This window comes from Lutra lutra, chromosome 1 (genome assembly GCF_902655055.1).
Source record: "Lutra lutra chromosome 1, mLutLut1.2, whole genome shotgun sequence".
Taxonomy (NCBI): Eukaryota; Metazoa; Chordata; class Mammalia; order Carnivora; family Mustelidae; genus Lutra; species Lutra lutra.
Genome location: NC_062278.1, coordinates 57,164,639 through 57,184,990, shown reverse-complemented (window position 1 = coordinate 57,184,990; position 20,352 = coordinate 57,164,639). Strand labels below are relative to the sequence as shown.

At 40.9% G+C, this 20,352-nt stretch overlaps 1 protein-coding gene across 1 annotated transcript in view; it reads left to right on the top strand.

Annotated features, from left to right (window-relative positions):
• MORC1 (MORC family CW-type zinc finger 1) overlaps window positions 1-13,249 on the top strand; it is a 177,694-nt gene extending 164,445 nt beyond the window's left edge. Inside the window, exons 23-26 of the mRNA XM_047690254.1 lie at window positions 1,436-1,523; window positions 3,308-3,361; window positions 9,674-9,868; window positions 13,052-13,249. Coding sequence (XP_047546210.1) covers window positions 1,436-1,523; window positions 3,308-3,361; window positions 9,674-9,868; window positions 13,052-13,228 — 514 coding nt within the window. The 3' untranslated portion in view covers window positions 13,229-13,249. The remainder of the gene's footprint in view (window positions 1-1,435; window positions 1,524-3,307; window positions 3,362-9,673; window positions 9,869-13,051) is intronic.
• The last annotated feature ends 7,103 nt before the right edge of the window (window positions 13,250-20,352 follow it).

Below are 20,352 nucleotides of genomic sequence, written 5' to 3'. Positions count from 1 at the left end.
TCGGAAGATTGTTGATTTTTCTCAGTCTAAACCCAGAAGCGTTTATACCCACCATGACAAGGACTGGTGCTCAGGAGAGGCTCAAACCCTGTGTTGGGAGAAGGGAGGCTGGATTTGGAGGGGCAGGTTTGTGTAAAAGATCACCCACAAGGGCACCTGGGTGGCTTAGTGGTTTAAAGCCTTTCCCTTCGGCTCAGGCCATGACCCCAGTGTCCTGGGATCAAGCCCTGCATCGGGCTCTCTGCTCAGCGGGGAGCCTGCTTCCTCCTCTCTCTCTGCCTGCCTCTCTGCCTACTTGTGATCTCTGTCTGTCAAATAAATAAATAAATCTTAAAAAAAAAAAAAAAGATTACCAACCTTCTGCTCTACCAAACCAGCCCTAGTGGTGACCTCAGGTCCCTTCCTCAGGGCACCACTTGTAGCTTTGTTCTCCATCCCATCTGATTTCTGCTCATCTCAAAAACCCAGAACCCACTCCCCTTCTTACTAACTAGGTGAATAATTCTGGGGAGCACGCACGTGTACGCGTGTGTGTGTGTGTTTCATGTTTTGCAGAGCAGAGTATTTTAACATTTGGATTGAATTTTGAAACAAAATGAAGCACCTGTCAGAACAATGGCCAATTACTATTTGGAAAGAACAGAGTCCACATATGATTCCTAAGAGTAGTTGCAGAGCCCTGGATGAAAGGAATTACCCTGGAGAATTGAGTTCTTTGGTTTTCATAGGGGAACAAAAAAGTCAGGAGACAGTGTCTTTCCTCCAATATCTTTGCAATGCTAAGTTTTCTTCAAGGAGGACACCCAAGTAGGTACAGTGCTTTCCTGGACTGCTTGATTATGGATGGGCATTGTGAGCCCTGCCTTCCTTCCTTCCTCTCTCTCACTCTCTTCCTCTCATTCTTTTTTCTTGCTTCCTTCCTCCCTCCCTGTCCCTTCCTCTTCCTTTTCTTCCCTTCTCTTCTTCTTCCCTTCCTCTTCCCCCTTTCCCCTTCCCTTTCCCTTTCTCCCCTCCCTTCCCTTTCCTTTCCTTTCTGCCTACTTTCTTTCTTCCTTTGTTTTTTAAATAAACTTTTAATTTTAAGGTAAGTGTAAGTTCACAGGCAGTTAGAAGAAATAACAGAGATGTCCTGTGTCCTTTACCTACTTTCTCCCAGTGGTAACACTATCACAAGATGTCGGCATTGATACAGTCAAGATATAGAATAGTGCCATCACCATGAGGATTCTTCCTGTTGCTTTTTTATAGCCACACCCACTTCCTTTTCCCCCCAGTATATGCTTTTTGAGGAGGACTCTGATGACAGTACTAAAAACAATTTGGTGGGCTTGAATGTTCATCTCTGGCAAGTGTTTAACCCCCAGCAGTTCTGACAGGTGAGTGCTGCATCCCCGTTGCCAGTATATCACCATCTCCACTCTGCTCATATTCCTAGGGAGATTCTTCTGTACTTTTTCCCTGAGTATCAGCTACCATCAGAATTTGGCCACACATCTGTCGAGGAACTTGCGGCAAGTTTTGAGGTAAGCTGGCTTTACTGGAACTTGGAGGGCATGACAGAATAGCCCGAACTTAATCTTCATTGCAGACACATGGTAAAGTGTCACTAGGAAGAGGACCTAGAATGGTGTAAGGGAATGAAGATGGGGATCTTTGTATCAAATGGATGACTCAGAATGAAAACTGCATTTAAAACCAGTGTGGCCAAAGTTCTGTTGAACTTGGAGAAGATCTTACAGACCAAGAACAGCGAGTTGTGGAGATGAAAAGAAACAGGACATGGGGGCGCCTGGGTGGCTCAGTGGGTTAGGCCGCTGCCTTCGGCTCAGGTCATGATCTCAGGGTCCTGGGATCGAGTTCCGCATTGGGCTCTCTGCTCAGCAGGGAGCCTGCTTCCCTCTCTCTCTCTCTCTCTCTGCCTGCCTCTCCATCTACTTGTGATCTCTCTGTCAAATAAATAAATAAAATCTTCAAAAAAAAAAAAAAAAAGAAACAGGACATGGTCCCTGACTTCCCTCCATGACACCAAAAATAGAGTTTCTGTTGCTTGGATACATTTCCTCAGTCATGCTTTATGGGGGGCTGAGGTGAGGTTTGGGTGGATCAACCACGTCAGGTGTGCAGAGCTCTAGTCTGACTAAAATCACTAACATATCATAGGAAAAGATGAGGAAAAGTCTATTTACCAAATCTCCTTTCAGAGATAGTGCCATATATGATTAGAAGGAAGACTTGGTCCAGCTGTCTGGCCTCATTTGGGTTGTCCCCAGGCCGCTAAGTCACTGAAGGGTATGGTGAGGTTGAATGAGCTATGCAGGCCTGAGGCTTCCAGAAGCTGCTCCCTGGAGCTCAGAAGAACCTTGGGGTATGGGAGGGTGGGAGGATGCCTTCTCTGCCTTCATGCACAGCATTGCTTATGGAAAAGATGGATATACATGGAAAGGCTATTAGTGAAAAGAGCACCAAATAATTTGACAGAGGTGCCATATGCCTTAGTAAGATCCTGGGAAGAAACCCTTAATTTTCTAATGTATAACTATTGTTTCTGCTTCCTCACCTTCCTACCCTCACCTCATCCTCCTCCCCACCCCACCCCCAGCTCCCACCAGGTTTCTGACTCTGGTACTTCACTGGGACTGTCTCATGAGGCCACCAGTGACCACTGAGTTGACAAATGCAGCGGTCACTCTTATCTGACCTCTGAGAGACCAACCCAGCTGGCCACTTTTTTCCTTCTTAAACTACTTTCTTTGTGTCATTTCCACGAAAACACACTTAGCATTTTGTTGCTTTTCTTACTCCCATCTTTTCTGCTGGCAACTCAGTTCCTTCTCTGTTTGGTTTCTAAATGTTGGCACATCTGAGGGCCCATTCCTGGGCCCTTTTCTTCTTTCTGTTAAGTGCTGTTTCTGGGTGACCTCGACGAGTCTATGACTTTAAATACTATCCCGTATGCCAGTGACTACCTAGTCACTAGGTGATGTTCCCATTTAGAAGATCCAGACTCCAACCACCTTCTTGACTTCCTCTTGAATAATCTTTTCCATTTACTCTGCCTTCTCGTTTTTTTCTTCTGTAATTGTTTAACCATGTTGTTTATTAATTATGTAAACTGCCTTACTCTCTTTAGTATACTTTAGTTGATTAATTTAATTAGACCCAAGCTTAAAAGACCCACAATACCAGTGTTGGCCAGTTCTAGGCTTTGATGATTTTTTATATTAGATACTTCTCATGTTAGAACTCCATTGTAAACAGCTCATTCTCTAAAAGTTAATATCCTGTTCCATTATCATTTACAAAACAGCTGGAGCAATGCCCAGAGCAGACAAATAAAAAGCTGAGAATGTGCTTCAACCAGGTAAGCTTTTTTTTTTTAAATATAAATGTAGTCATTTATATTCTAAATGATCCCATATTCCAAAGGAGAAATAATATACATTTCCAAATGTTAGGTTTGGAAGGAAATCAAATTTGCATTCTCTTATCAAGACTAAGATTAATATGTAGCATATCAGATGTCACAAACCAACATCTTTTTGAATTTGAAAATGCAAATGTTTCCACAGCAGAAAGCTCATGAAACACTGGGAGTAGGACTATATTTTGAACAGAATACATGAAGTTTGCTGTCTTTAAGAAATAGATTACGTCCTTGAGACACTGGACTAAACTAGAAAACATTTGCAGATTAGAGTTTTTAATTATTTTGAACAATTTGATATCTCTAGGGTTTGCTTGTTTTTTTTTTTTTTTTTTTTTTTTTGGTTTTTTAGGATCCTGTCAACGGTTTTTTTAAGTTTATGATTTTTCCATTACAAAAGTAGTTATAAAAACAATACTAATAAAAGTACTTATGCTTTTAGCCATCTTCTGGAAAACTGTCATAATGACATGCAAACCTTAAAGACTACGAGGTGCAGGTTGACCCCTGGAATCGTGGGAAGCAGAAACAGAAGGAAAGGCAGGGCCTCATCTCTTTTGTAGGGAATGGAGTAGATTTGGATATTCTTGTTTCATAAGTGAAATAGAATTTTGAAGTCAGTTCCTGAAGACCTACGACCAGACAAACTTGAGATGGAGATCAGAACCTAAACCAGACTCCTCCTTAGAAAGGCTGCCTCACAAAGTATTTGGAGTGTAGGATGTGCCTAAATTTCACACCCTTGTCGATATATTTGCCTCTGATGTTTCTGAGTGAATGCCTACTGGACTGTGATAAACAGCTGGAAATGAAGGTTTCCCATCATTGTTCAACTGAAGAGCGAGTTTATTTTCTGAATCATGTCTGTTGAAAAGGAGTCTCTGAACATTTTCAGGCTGAAGATGTGCTTGGCCACATTTCCTAACTAGATTGCAGGACAAAGTTTTCATTCAATATATTTTTGATCCTATTTCTAGCTCTGTATTATTTTAATCCATGAATGTAAAGCAGGGATTGGTCAAGAGCCAGTAGAGGTAGGCACTAGCCTAGACCTTTTATATAAGCCAGTACCTCATTAACCCTCACAACCTCGGGAGGTCGATGCCACTATCTTTATGTTAGCCGTGAGGAATGAGAGAGTCAGCAAGGTAATAGTCCAGTGTCGTGATGCAAATGAGTAACAGATTCAGGATTGGAACCCAGATTTGTGCCACTCCAAGCTTGTTCTCTGCATCACTGTCTTCCATCTCACCCTGGTCCAGGCTGTCCTCCTTCATCCTGTGACAGGGTCTGCATGTGTTAATTGCCACATGTATACCACAGCTTCTCAGCCTTTTGGTGTAAAAGATTTATTGTTTACTTAGAGACCTTGATGTTGCATGATGAGATACATATTGGGGGGCGCTGCTCACAGTGGAATGGGGGAGTGGTGCATCGTGGGCAGGTTGTTTAGTGTCCTGCCAAGAATTGTCCCAACTGGAGGTCTATGGCAGCCAGCTCCAAGAGTTACCAGTAAGGCTCCTGGATCTTCCCAGAGATCTTCATTTAGTGGTTAGGGATCTCTGACTTAAATATTTAACATCATGAAACTTAGAAATTTGCAAAGAATTAGTTTGTCACACACCTTAGTTCATCCAGGCTTATGTATGTCTTTCACATCTGTTTCTAAATGGTATTTTTCTGCTATCTATATAATCAGTAATGGAGCCAGGTTGTTGTTGGGTTTTAGAGACCAGACTGAATAAGGTAAGTATTTATGCAGGTGAACAGTGTTAGCAGAAATGATGAGTAGAATCCTCTTAATGTTTAGGGCAAGTGGGATTCAAAGAATCAAAGCAAGATAAACAGTCAGGAGACCAGGACCTCCTGTTGAAACAGAGATGTTGCAAGCAAAATACAGAACAATTGTGATCATGCCTTCCCCAATATGAAACTGCTTGGTCATTAGGACTTTATTATCGATTGGTAGTTTTAAGTGGGTGGTTATAAAAACTCTTATAATCATTTTTTGAAATCCAAGGACAGATCTATGCAACTTGATTTAAGCTGTATACTTTTTAAAAAGAGAGCTACATCAAAGCACAGGAGGACCCTTGATAAGTCACAGATGTCTTTGGTCACCTTGCCCTGGTTAGTTGTTAGTAGTAGTTAGTAGTAGATGGTTTATGAACACATAGGTAGTCGTACACAACTTGGCTGGAACCACCATCTTTATTCTTTCCTCTCATAAACCATTTGCCCCATCCGAAATGTAATTGTTCCAGTCTACCCAACTAGCCTGCCTCTGAGCCTTTCCCCATGCTGTCCCCCAGGACACTCTTGTCTACTCTCCCAGTCTGCAGTTGGCCTATTGAAATCCTGCCCACCCAGTGTTGGGTCTGGTCCATGCCACCTTCCACTTCAGGTCTTCCTCAGTCTGTCCCTGTGAACTTAATCTTGATTTTCTGTGTTCTGAGAGAAATTTAAAACTTTTTTTTAGCATTAATTAAATTTTCTGCCTTGTATTGTAGTTGTTTCTTGTATTTTATTTTCCCCTTAACTAGATTATAGAATCCTCAAAGTTAACAATTCTCCCTTCTCAAACTCTGTATCCTACCAACATTCAATCAGTACTTTTGAATGCATCTAGACCCTACCACTTGTACACTAAATCAAGTTTGATTGTTTCTGCTGGCCCACATAAACACTCACATGTCACATACCTAAAAAGAGAGTACAAAATCTACAGATCTTGTAAGCCAGCCTTCCTTTGTGCTAACTTGTTAGGATTCTGGAGCTCCAGAGCTGCTAGAACTCTGACTTTTTAAATTCAAGGCAGAAAATTAAAATCTCAGTTGAATATACTTTCTTTAAAATCCTAATTCTGTTCTGAATTAATGGAGTTTGGAAAGGTTCCATTTCTGATCTGCCTCAAATACCTCTACAAGAGTAGGTTTAACCAGCAGAACTAAGCCTCTCATCTTGTTACAATTCTCTACTCCTCCTAATTAAAACGTTAATACAACCGGAAGTTCTTTTACATTGGGCCTTGAAAGCTCTCAGAATTGCTACCTTTTATAGAAACCTCCTGAAAATGTTAGTTTAGAAAGGGAAAAGAATAAATCAGGAAACTGGATGGCTGGTGGTATTTGAAGGAAATATAGTTTGCTTGGTTACAAAACTGGACTTTGAGAGACTAAGTATGACCTTGAATGCAGTGTGCTGTATAAACATTCCTAATGTTGTACTGTACAAACAGTGTTATCTTCTGAACTTTTTACTGTGAAATAATTCTAGGTACATGGGAAATTATAGAATAGTAGAGAGGTCTCAGGTACCTTTCCATTTTCCCCAATGCTTATGTCTTACATAATGGTATAATTATAGTAGAATATCTAAACAACAAAATTGAAGTTGGTGAAATATGTGTTTCATTTTATCCATGTACGTGGATCTGTGTAACCACCATCAAAACCAGGATCCAGACTCCCACCGCCACAGAGATCTCCCTTTTCTCTCCTTTAAAGTCACACTACACACACACACACAAGCACCCTAGCCCCAGGCAGATGCTCATCTGTTCTCCATCTCTATCATTTTGTCCATTCAGTCATGCTATAGAGATGGATTCATATAGTATGTGTCACTTTCTGATCAGCTATATTCACATAGCATACCACCCTTCACATCCATTCAAGTGTTATCAATAGTATGTTCCTTTTATTGCTGATAAGCATTTCGGATTCTTTTTAATTTTACTTGGTTGTTTTCTTACTACTACCACTTTTATCAAAAAGTTGGGGCGCCTGGGTGGCTCAGTGGGTTGGAGCCTCTGCCTTCGGCTCAGGTCATCATCCCAGGGTCCTGGGATCGAGCCCCACATCGGGCTCTCTGCTTATCGGGGAGCCTGCTTCCTCCTCTCTCTCTCTCTCTGCTTGCCTCTCTGCCTACTTGTGATCTCTGTCTGTCAAATAAATAAATAAAATCTTAAAAAAAAAAAAAAAAGCATTCCCTAGGCTATTATTCAGATGGCAAAAGCCATGAAGTTCTAGAGCTCTGAACACCAAGAACTCTGCATGACTGGTGACATCTGAGCCACCTGGGACCCTGTCCTCCTTATTCTGGCTGAGTTGAATTATTGACCCAACTCCACCTTCTGGCCGTCGGGTACGGCCCTCCCTGGAGTTGACTAAAGCCCCCACAGTTGATGTTACCTTCTAGAGAAAAGACAGATAACTGAGCATAATGTAAATGACATAATTGTAGATGCTAAACATGTAAATAAACATAAAATAATTGCGTGGGGCCTGGGGGTGGACTATGAGGTGTGTGTTGGGGAAGAGATGACCTATTTCAGATGCAGCGAGCAAGGGGTACCTGAGCCGTGTTTCAGCGCAAATCTGAGGCAAGCAGTGAGTCTTATGGAGGCTGGGCTTGAACTCACTGAACAGAGAGAGCAGCAAGGGTGAGGGGCCTGGAAGGGTGAGGCCTGCAACTCAGGAAATAAGCACAGGCAGAGGCAGGCCAAGGATTTCAGCACTGCGTTAATTCTTGGTGTCCCCGCACAAGTGTCCAGGCAGTTTGAAACTCTAAAAATCTAAGATTTCTTTACAGGGCAATCCACAAATCTCACAATTAAGTCTCACCATTAATGGAATACATTGTGTGTGTGTGTGTGTGTGTGTGTGTGTGTGTGTGTGTGAATACACATATAAGCAAGTGTTTGCCACTGTGGAGTGGTATTTGGGTCCTTGCTCCCAAATACTCCTCTTAATTAATAGCACATGAAAAGCCTAAATAGGGACACCTAGGTGACTCAGTCGGTTAAGCAGCTGCCCTCAGCTCAGGTCATGACCTCAGGGTCCTGGGATGGAGTCCCACAGGGGCCGGGCTCAGTGGGGAGTTTGCTTCTCCCTCTTCCTCTGCTCCTCCCCCTCTCAAACAAATAAATAAATAAATAAATATCTTGTTTTTAAAAAAGAAAAGCAAAAATAATTGGAAGGTAAGTTACTGATATTAATCCATGTCAATTACTTTAAGTATCTTAATGATCTTTAACGAGGAATCCATACTCTAATGATAATCTGTGCCTCACTTAGGGCACCATGAACCTTCTCCCGTAAGACGTGATATTTGCACGCTTGTATTATCTCATTCTATAGTTGATCTGGATCTTATATATCTTCATATCACCTACTACAAAATTCAGTGCCTTGGTTTTAGGAGGAGGTTAGTTAATGTTAAGGAGAATTCAGTATATTTAAGGGGTTTTGTTTGTTTAAAGAATTTTATAAAAAGGAGAAATACACAAGGGCAATGAGTACTTAAAGGGGTTAATGTGGACAGTATCTGGGATGGGTCTGCAGTGACTGTGGTGGAGGGGGCGGTGGGGAGGAGAAGGGTAAACCCAGAAGACAAATGAGACCACCTTACAGTTTTCCTGGGAACCCCGTCATTATCAGAACACAGAAATCTCCTCCTTACAGAAACCTTCAAATGTGGATCAAAACAAGATTTGCTCTGTATCTCTTTTCTCAGAATATCCCCTGCCCTCTCCAAATGTTGACCCAAACAATTCACATTATTTTGAAATTGGCGCATTGGCCTCTCCATTCCCTTTTCTACTTTGTGAGTGCCTCGTTCACAATATGAAGTCTTGGGAAACAATTAAGACTCTTGAATTTGCAAGGGTCACATGTGTACATCAGTGACCATTCTCTGCATCAGGACAAGGAACCCAAAGAGTAACAGAACAGGAATTCCTCTGATTGTAGATTCTCTGCTTTTCAACTGCTACAGACATAAGTTCTAAATAACACACCATCATCTGCCAGTAAAGCCCTGCATGGCAAGCCATTCTGTCATTGCCTGTGAGTTCCAGTGCTGTGGAGAGGGGTAACAGGCACCACCAGCTGCCCCCTTTGTGCCTTCAATACTCTGGTATCACTGGTGGGCAGACAGATTCAACCATGACTGGATTCTTTTTCCCTTTCAAAGCAAGGGTGTCCAAGCTCCCTTTGGTGTGCCTCTCCCATCCTCATAGTTAATAGAGTAATGGACGTTTTTCCTTCTCTCTCTCCGTCTTCCATCACATGGCAAGTTCCTTCAGAGTGTCATTGTGTCTTAAATTTTGACCACCTGTAGTACACAGGTGTAGAGTTGACACTTTGTACATATGTGCAGACCTGGAATATGAAATCACTTTCTGATATTAGGGGGAAAAGTAATACTTGAAAAATATATTAAAACTGTTTTTAAAAACATTCCCAGATCAAGAATGTTTACATGGTCCAATATGAAAGAGAACTAAAGAGAAAAATGCAGTCCATTATCTATGATGCAAATCGAAGAGGAGTGGCTAATGAAGTATCTCTGGTACAATGTGAAGAAAAAAGAAAAATTACTGAAGATAAACTGAATAATCTTCGGGTAAAACTGGCAGTACTATTGCAGAAACTCCAGCTGGTAAGTAACAAAATTTGGAGTAGTGGAAATATACTTTGTGGAGAGAGCACTGAGCTACTTCCTCTCCTGCCCTCATCATCCGCTTACGGGCTTTGGACAGGTCACTTTATGTAGCCCTTACTCTCCCTACAGGAATATTGAAATTGTAAATAAATAAGCTTCAAAAGTATATATGAGAACATTTTTTAAAGGTCTGTTATTTTTTTCTCTTACAAAAATCAGAATCTTTGCTTGTGCTTTTGGTAGAGTTTAATGAACCCTGTCCCCTCAATAGTGTATTTTCAGTAGGATTTTTTTTTCTAATTTTATCAGACAGCAAAATATTTTAAATTTTATCTCAATACATAATTAAGAATGGACTCTTCTCATCTCCGAGGAGAGGTTAGAGAGGTCAGGAAACATTGTGTGAGTATGCTGTTCATCTTGTTTGGTTAGACGAACACATACAGAACAGGGCTCCTGTGATGGTTTGGGCTAATGAGGGAAGGTCCATCTTCTCTCTACAGCATATAGAAATTCAGGATGGAATACATAAAAAAAATTAAAATATGTATGGCCATGGTTGAAGAGTCTTTCCATAGTTGGCAGAAATAAATTGAGAAATCAACAGTGAGCCTAGGAAGTACATGGTGTTTTGTACTCAGACATAGGCCCTGAGGCTGGGACAGGAGATAGGGCCTTCCTGGGCCTTTCAAAGTGAGAGGGCAGGAGCTGAGTGCCCCACAGAGAGCCCTGAATGAATAGAGGGTTATTTTGCCCAGGAAGGGGGGTAGGGGAAATGCGCACACATCAGGATAGGATGTGATGAGCATGGGCTTTGAAGCCAGGCCACCTGGGTTCCAGTCAGCTGTGAACATTTCAAGGTGGATCCATTCCTCCTTCACAAGATATACATCTTTTGGGTTCTTTGGGATTTCCCTTATATTATTAAATACAAAATGAAATTCAGAAAATATTTTTTGCTTAATTTAAGTATACAGCCAAAAAAGATACTACCTCCCCACCCCCACCCCGCACTGTGGGTGGCCTAGGCAACAGTTCTTGTGGTTCTTGTGGCTGTGAAGGGTGGCAAATGTTTTTACGTGTGAAAGATCTGGTATGGAGCCTGGCACCGTCGTACAGTTTCAGCAATGATGGTTGTTTTAACAAACAAAAACTCGAGAGACCAAAGACATTCTATGTCATAAAAATCAAATACTACTCTCTATCAGAAAAGTTCATGTGGGGCATCTGGGTGGCTCAGTCAGTTAAGCATCTGCCTTTGGCCCAGGTCATGATCCCAGGGTCCTGGGATCGAGCCTTGCTTTAGGCTCCCTGCTCAGCCGAGAGCCTGCTTCTCCCTCTCTCTCTCTCTCTGCCCATCTCCCCTCCTGCTTATGCCATCTCTCTCACTCTCTCTCTCTCAAATGAATAAATTTTTTAAAAAGTTCGTGAAAATTATTGGTTTTTAAAATAATAAATCTATGTGTGGCGAGGAGAAAAACATGAAAGAATAATGATTTACTCTTCTTTCTTTGCCAAACCCCTGGGTTTCCCACACAGTAGCCAGAGGAATTCTACTAGTTTTATTCACGAAGTTTGAAGGAGGCAAAGGGGCTTGAGCCCGCAGAATATATGAAATGCTTCGTCTGGTATCATTGGAGAGGGACTCAAAGGACTCCTTGCCCAAATAGATTTACTCTCCTGCTTGACTTGAAATTTTGATTTCCACTGCCTCTGATCACCAGAACAACTGCACTGGCGTAGAGTAGACACAAGAGACGAGGTGGCCCCAAAACTGAGGGACCGAGCAGGCCCATGAAAAGGCTGAGGGACCAAGCAGGCCAGCCTGAAGTCCTGGAAGGAAGCCTGGTTTGCCAGGCATAGAGCAGAGCCAAAGGATTAGACTCAACCTAACAGACGGAGAGCTGTCAGGGTCCCAGAAGGGGTCACGTAGGGCATTCCTCTGGGCCAGGGACTATTTGAAAATCTAGGTGAACATGACTATCAGGTGAGTTTATCTCTACGGACGGGGCCCCAGTTCAAAGTTGGGACTTAGTATAGTCCAGCCTTGTCTGAAGCCTACGGCAGAGGGACTGAGCACAGTTAATGGGACCAGGGGAGCCATGGAGAAGCTAGGAGGGTGGTGTCAGACACGGACTGGGAACAATCATAAAACTGGAATTGTTTCTGAAAGGTCCTTTCTGAAAAATTCTCGTATCCATCAGCCCAAGTTAAAGAGCAGGTTGAGCCCATGGCTCGGCTTGAGGGAGTGAGATTTAAGTCTGTGAAGAGGGAGCATTTGTCCCGCTGTTCATGAATTAAGCAGCCCAGGGAAGGACAGTATGAAATTGCCCAAACAGAGAACTGGGGAAAAGGAGAGAAAAAGAGACAGATGAGGGCAGCAAGCCCAGGGCTGGGGAAAAAGATGCTGCAGAGAGAAGAGGAGTGACAGAGAAGTCAAAATCTTCTTACTCATCTGTTTTTCATATAAGGCTAAAGATTCATGGACTTTCGAGCCCTCCTCAGGCTCCTTGCTAAGTGGGGAGTCTGTTTCTCCCTCTGCCTTCCACTCCTCCTGTTTGTGCATGCTCTCTTTTTCTCTCTCTGTCTGACAAATAACTAAATAAAATCTTTAAAAGAATAAAAAAAATTTTTTTTTAAATGGGGAGACAAGAGCCTATAACAGAGAAGGACAAGATGGAGGCAGGTGGCTTTAGGAATATGACAAGTAATTAAATAGAAGGAAAAGTAGGGGCGCCTGGGTGGCTCAGTCCTTAAGTGTCTGCCTTTGGTTCAGGTCATGATCCCAGGGTCCTGGGATCGAGCCCCACATTGGGCTCCCTGCTCAGCAGGAGTCCTGCTTCTCCCTTTCCTACTCCCTCTGCTTGTGTTGCCTCTCTCGCTGTCTCTCTCAATCTCTCTGTCAGATAAATAAAATGTTAAAAAAATAAATAAATTGAAGAAAGCCAGTTGAACTAACCTCCACTAAGGAAGGGAAAAAAAAATGATCCAAGTTCCTAACCACTTGTGAACATAAAATGAGGTTAAAGGTGAAAACATATTAAAAGACAAAAGGCATTATTCCAGGGTGGGTTTTGGTGCTGCAGGAACCCTAGGGAAGACTGTTCCAAGGCTGCCCGGATTACAGGGGTGCAGCCTGCAGCTTCCCGGCCTGCTCTGATCGTTGATTCTCTTTTCTAGGGCAGTCCAACAGGAGACCGGGAGCAGATTGACAGGTACTTAGAAGCTTTGCTTCAAGAAGATAATCCCCTTTTCCAGAAAGCTTTAAATAAAGTGACTACAGATGCCGGACATGGTCTCCCTTTAGAAAGGAACGGAGAGTCAAAATCAGAAGTCAGAAAAGATAATCCCTTTTAAAAATGCTAATAAGACGAAGATTCTTTTCAAAACGTGTTTCCCCTTGTACTCATTAGTGTGCGGTTTGTCCTGTTTAATCCTGAGGGGATTGTGAACTTTAGAAATAGAGACTGATTTACAATTGACACATTCTCCGTCCGGTTCCCTAACTCATCCTGTTGCAGCAGGAACTGTTCCCAGAGTTCTCCAGTTCCCATGTAAGCTACTAAGAAAGACAGAGATGTCAGTTGGGCTTAAATTCTGTTTTCACTAGAAGACTATAATAACTAAGAAATAGTGGCTTTCGAAATCAGTGTACAAAGGACTACAGAATCACCTCCTCTTAAAACTTGTGTTGAAACGGAAAGGCCATGTGCCCTTTCTCCATGACAGCCAATACTCAGTAAAGCAGAAAATAGAAATCCTCAAAAACCGTAAGATATAATTTATATGATAATTCTGTCGTTGAGTTGTAGTACAAGTACATGTCTTCTACATATCATGTGAATGCATATTACACATATGTAAGAATTGTTTTTGTATTTTCCTGGGTAACTGATTATTTTTATTTGTTTAGAAGGTGTCTGCCATTTTGGACAAAAGCAATAAAGCATTTAATATTTGTGGAATTGTATAATTTTAATTTTACATACATACACACAGTACAAAAATCCAGAACGTGTGAGATGGGATATGGTGGGGAGTCTTCACCTCATCTGTCTGTGGACACTCAGTTACTCCTCTCCAGAGGTGTGCTTTGACCCGTTACTCGTGCATCCATCCAAAAACAGCGTACATAAGACCTTATAAGTCATTATACAGGTATAAATATAAATGTAAAGGCATCCAAAGGATTCTGTTGATTTTTGCGATTAATATACCTTCACAATCATTCCAGTCAGGATCAGTACAGGGAGAGCCTCTTTATCTTTCCCTGCTCCTTATTGTTCGGTTCTGTGGACATGCTAGAATTTCTTTCATTATTCTCTTATCGATGGTCCCTTAGATTCTTTTCCCATTCTTTTGGGTTTATATGTGCAGTCTCTGTAACTATGTTTATTTCACATGTGCAGGTATATGTTCAATAAATCTCAGAAGACGAATTGCTGTGCCAGAGAACATATACATTTTATTATTAATAGATAGTTCCCAGTAGTACTGCATAAAAATTTTGTTAATATACATTCCCACAGCAACATATGAATGCCTGTTTCCTCACACCTTCAGCTACCTGGTGAATTATCAAACTATTTTTTATCTTGCTGACCCAAGTGGGTGAAAAGTGGTATATCCTTGTAGTTTTAATGTATACTTCTTAAGCTGTAAGTAAGATTGAGCATCTTTTCATGTTTAAAATGTATTTGAATTTTTAAATTTGGCTTTTTCCCCATTTTTCTATTTGGGGGTATTTTTTTTTAAAGATCTTATGTATTTATTTGAGATAGCTGGAGCGGGGGGTGCGTGTAAAGGGAGAGGGAGGAACAGACTCGAAGTTGGACAGAGCTCAACGTAGGGATCAATCCCAGGCCCCTGGAATCATGACCTGAGCCGAACGTAGATGCTTAACTGACTGAGCCACCCAGGTGACCTGGTGGTAAGTATTTTCTTACCAATTTATAGGAACTATTTTTATATTAGGGAAATTATGTTTTTTATATTATATGTGTTACAGCTATTTTCTTCTAATTTTTTTTTCTGTTTTAACTATGTAACTATATAATTTATTACCCACACTGAGACAGTTTTGAAAGTGAGAGACAAAAGTATAATTTTTATTTATTTTTTATTTTTATTTTATTTTTTTTTTATTTTTTTATTTTTTTTAATTAATTTTTTATTTTTTCAGCATAACAGTATTCATTATTTTTGCACCACACCCAGTGCTCCATGCAATCCGTGCCCTCTACAATACCCACCACCTGGTGCCCCCAACCCCCCCCCCCACCCCTCCAAAATTCTCAGATCGTTTTTCAGAGTCCATAGTCTCTCATGGTTCACCTCCCTTTCCAATTTCCCTCAACTCCCTTCTCCTCTCCATCTCCCCTTGTCCTCCATGCTATTTGTTATGCTCCACAAATAAGTGAAACCATATGATAATTGACTCTCTCTGCTTGACTTATTTCACTCAGCATAATCTCTTCCAGTCCCGTCCATGTTGCTACAAAACTTGGGTATTCATCCTTTCTTTTTTCTTTTTCTTTTTTTTTTTTTTCAAGCTTTATAAACATATATTTGTATCCCCCGGGGTACAGGTCTGCGAATCGCCAGGTTTACACACTTCACAGCACTCACCATAGCACATACCCTCCCCAGTATCCATAACCCCCCCCCCCCTCTCCCAACCCCCCTCCCCCATCAACCCTCAGTTTGTTTTGTGAGATTAAGAGTCACTTATGGTTTGTCTCCCTCCCAATCCCATCTTGTTTCATTTACTCTTCTCCTACCCCCTCAACCCCCCATGTTGCATCTCCTCTCCCTCATATCAGGGAGATCATATGATAGTTGTCTTTCTCCGATTGACTGATTTCGCTAAGCATGATACCTCTAGTTCCATCCACGTCGTCGCAAATGGCAAGATTTCATTTCTTTTGATGGCTGCATAGTATTCCATTGTGTATATATACCACATCTTCTTTATCCATTCGTCTGTAGATGGACATCTAGGTTCTTTCCATAGTTTGGCTATTGTAGACATTGCTGCTATAAACATTCGGGTGCACGTGCCCCTTCGGATCACTACATATGTATCTTTAGGGTAAATACCCAGCAGTGCAATTGCTGGGTCATAGGGTAGTTCTATTTTCAACATTTTGAGGAACCTCCATGCTGTTTTCCACAGTGGTTGCACCAGCTTGCATTCCCACCAACAGTGTAGGAGGGTTCCCCTTTCTCCGCATCCTCGCCAGCATCTGTCATTTCCTGACTTGTTAATTTTAGCCATTCTGACTGGTGTGAGGTGATATCTCATGGTGGTTTTGATTTGTATTTCCCTGATGCCGAGTGATATGGAGCACTTTTTCATGTGTCTGTTGGCCATCTGGATGTCTTCTTTGCAGAAATGTCTGTTCATGTCCTCTGCCCATTTCTTGATTGGATTATTTGTTTTTTGGGTGTTGAGTTTGCTAAGTTCTTTATAGATTTTGGACACTAGCCCTTTATCTGATATGTCATTTGCAAATATCTTCTCCCATTCTGTCAGTTGTCTTTTGGTTTGTTAACTGTTTCCTTTGCTGTGCAAAAGCTTTTGATCTTGATAAAATCCCAAAAGTTCATTTTTGCCCTTGCTTCCCTTGCCTTTGGTGATGTTCCTAGGAAGATGTTGCTGCGGCTGACGTCGAAGAGGTTGCTGCCTGTGTTCTCCTCGAGGATTTTGATGGATTCCTTTCTCACATTGAGATCCTTCATCCATTTTGAGTCTATTTTCATGTGTGGTGTAAGAAAATGATCCAATTTCATTTTTCTGCATGTGGCTGTCCAATTTTCCCAACACCATTTATTGAAGAGGCTGTCTTTTTTCCATTGGACATTCTTTCCTGCTTTGTCGAAGATGAGTTGACCATAGAGTTGAGGGTCCATTTCTGGGCTCTCTATTCTGTTCCATTGACAAATGTGTCTGTTTTTGTGCCAGTACCATGCTGTCTTGATGATGACAGCTTTGTAATAGAGCTTGAAGTCCGGAATTGTGATGCCACCAACTTTGGCTTTCTTTTTCAATATTCCTTTGGCTATTCGAGGTCTTTTCTGGTTCCATATAAATTTTAGGATTATTTGTTCCATTTCTTTGAAAAAAATGGATGGTACTTTGATAGGAATTGCATTAAATGTGTAGATTGCTTTAGGTAGCATAGACATTTTCACAATATTTATTCTTCCAATCCAGGAGCATGGAACATTTTTCCATTTCTTTGTGTCTTCCTCAATTTCTTTCATGAGTACTTTATAGTTTTCTGAGTATAGATTCTTAGTCTCTTTGGTTAGGTTTATTCCTAGGTATCTTATAGTTTTGGGTGCAATTGTAAATGGGATGGACTCCTTAATTTCTCTTTCTTCTGTCTCTTGTTGGTGTAGAGAAATGCAACTGATTTTGTGCATTGATTTTATATCCTGACACTTTACTGAATTCCTGTACAAGTTCTAGCAGTTTTGGAGTGGAGTCTTTTGGGTATTCCACATATAGTATCATATCATCTGCAAAGAGTGATAGTTTGACTTCTTCTTTGCCGATTTGGATGCCTTTAATTTCCTTTTGTTGTCTGATTGCTGAGGCTAGGACTGCTAGTACTATGTTGAATAGCAGTGGTGATAACGGACATCCCTGCCGTGTTCCTGACCTTAGCGGAAAAGCTTTCAGTTTTTCTCCATTGAGAATGATATTTGCGGTGGGTTTTTTCATAGATGGCTTTGATAATATTGAGGTATGTGCCGTCTATCCCTACACTTTGAAGAGTTTTTGATCAGGAAAGGATGCTGTACTTTGTCAAATGCTTTTCAGCATCTATGGAGAGTATCATATGGTTCTTGTTCTTTCTTTTATTAATGTGTTGTATCACATTGATTGATTTGCGGATGTTGAACCAACCTTGAAGCCCTGGAATAAATCCCACTTGGTCGTGGTGAATAATCCTTTTAATGTACTGTTGAATCCTATTGGCTAGTATTTTGGCGAGAATTTTTGCATCTGTGTTCATCAAGGATATTGGTCTGTAGTTCTCTTTTTTATTGGGATCCTTGTCTGGTTTTGGGATCAAGGTGATGCTGGCCTCATAAAATGAGTTTGGAAGTTTTCCTTCCATTTCTATTTTTTGGAACAGTTTCAGGAGAATAGGAATTAGTTCTTCTTTAAATGTTTGGTAGAATTCCCCAGGGAAGCTGTCTGGCCCTGGGCTTTTGTTTGTTTGGAGATTTTTGATGACTGTTTCAATCTCCTTACTGGTTATGGGTCTGTTCAGGCTTTCTATTTCTTCCTGGTGCAGTTGTGGTAGTTTATATGTTTCTAGGAATGCATCCATTTCTTCCAGATTGTCAAATTTGTTGGCGTAGAGTTGCTCATAGTATGTTCTTATAATTGTCTGTATTTCTTTGGTGTTCGTTGTGATCTCTTCTCTTTCATTCATGATTTTATTTATTTGGGTCCTTTCTCTTTTCTTTTTGATAAGTCTGGCCAGGGGTTTATCAATCTTATTAATTCTTTCAAAGAACCAGCTCCTAGTTTCGTTGATTTGTTCTGTTGTTTTTTTGGTTTCTATTTCATTGATTTCTGCTCTGATCTTTATGATTTCTCTTCTCCTGCTGGGTTTAGGGTTTCTTTCTTGTTCTTTCTCCAACTCCTTTAGGTGTAGGGTTAGGTTGTGTATTTAAGAACTTTCTTGTTTCTTGAGAAAGGCTTGTACCGCTATATATTTTCCTCTCAGGACTGCCTTTGCTGTGTCCCACAGATTCTGAACCGTTGTGTTTTCATTATCATTTGTTTCCATAAATTTTTTCAATTCTTCTTTAATTTCCTGGTTGACCCATTCATTCTTTAGAAGGATGCTGTTTAGTCTCCATGTATTTGGGTTCTTTCCAAATTTCCTCTTGTGATTGAGTTCTAGCTTTAGAGCATTTTGGTCTGAAAATATGCAGGGAATGATCCCAATCTTTTGATACTGGTTGAGACTTGATTTAGGACCAAGAATGTGATCTCTTCTGGAGAATGTTCCAAGTGCACTAGAGAAGAATGTGTATTCTGTTGCTTTGGGATGAAATGTTCTGAATAGATCTGTGATGTCCATCTGGTCCAGTGTGTCATTTAAGGCCTTGATTTCCTTGTTGATCTTTTGCTTGGATGATCTGTCCATTTCAGTGAGGGGAGTGTTAAAATCCCCTACTATTATTGTATTCTTGTCGATGTGTTTCTTTGATTTTGTTATTAATTGGTTTATATAGTTGGCTGCTCCCATGTTAGGGGCATAGATATTTAAAATTGTTAGATCTTCTTGTTGGACAGTTCCTTTGAGTATGATATAGTGTCCTTCCTCATCTCTTATTATAGTCTTTGGCTTAAAATCTAATTGATCTGATATAAGGATTGCCACTCCTGCTTTCTTCTGATGTCCATTAGCATGGTAAATTCTTTTCCACCCCCTCACTTTAAACCTGGAGGTGTCTTCGGGTTTAAGATGAGTTTCTTGTAGGCAACATATAGATGGGTTTTGTTTTTTTTATCCATTCTGATACCCTGTGTCTTTTGATTGGGGCATTTAGCCCATTAACATTCAGGGTAAGTATTGAGAGATATGAATTTAGTGCCATTGTATTGCCTGTAAGGTGACTGTTATTGTATATTGTCTCTGTTTCTTTCTGATCTACTACTTTTTAGGGTCTCTCTTTGCTTAGAGGACCCCTTTCAATATTTCCTGTAGAGCTGGTTTGGTATTTGCAAATTCTTTCAGTTTTTGTTTGTCCTGGAAGCTTTTAATCTCTCCTTCTATTTTCAATGATAGCCTAGCTGGATATAGTATTCTTGGCTGCATGTTTTTCTCGTTTAGTACTCTGAATATATCATGCCAGCTCTTTCTGGCCTGCCAGGTCTCTGTGGATAAGTCTGCTGCCAATCTAATATTTTTACCATTGTACGTTACAGACTTCTTTTCCCGGGCTGCTTTCAGGATCTTCTCTTTGTCACTAAGACTTGTAAATTTTACTATTAGGTGACGGGGTGTGGACCTATTCTTATTGATTTTGAGGGGGGTTCTCTGAACCTCCTGAATTTTGATGCTTGTTCCCTTTGCCATATTGGGGAAATTCTCTCCAATAATTCTCTCCAATATACCTTCTGCTCCCCTCTCTGTTTCCTCTTCTTCTGGAATCCCAATTATTCTAATGTTGTTTCGTCTTATGGTGTCACTTATCTCTCGAATTCTCCCCTCGTGGTCCAGGAGCTGTTTGTCCCTCTTTTGCTCAGCTTCTTTATTCTCTGTCATTTGGTCTTCTATATCGCTAATTCTTTCTTCTGCCTCATTTATCCTAGCAGTGAGAGCCTCCATTTTTGATTGCTCCTCATTAATAGCTTTTTTGATTTCAACTTGGTTAGATTTTAGTTCTTTTATTTCTCCAGAAAGGGCTTTTATATCTCCCGAGAGGGTTGCTTTAATATCTTCCATGCC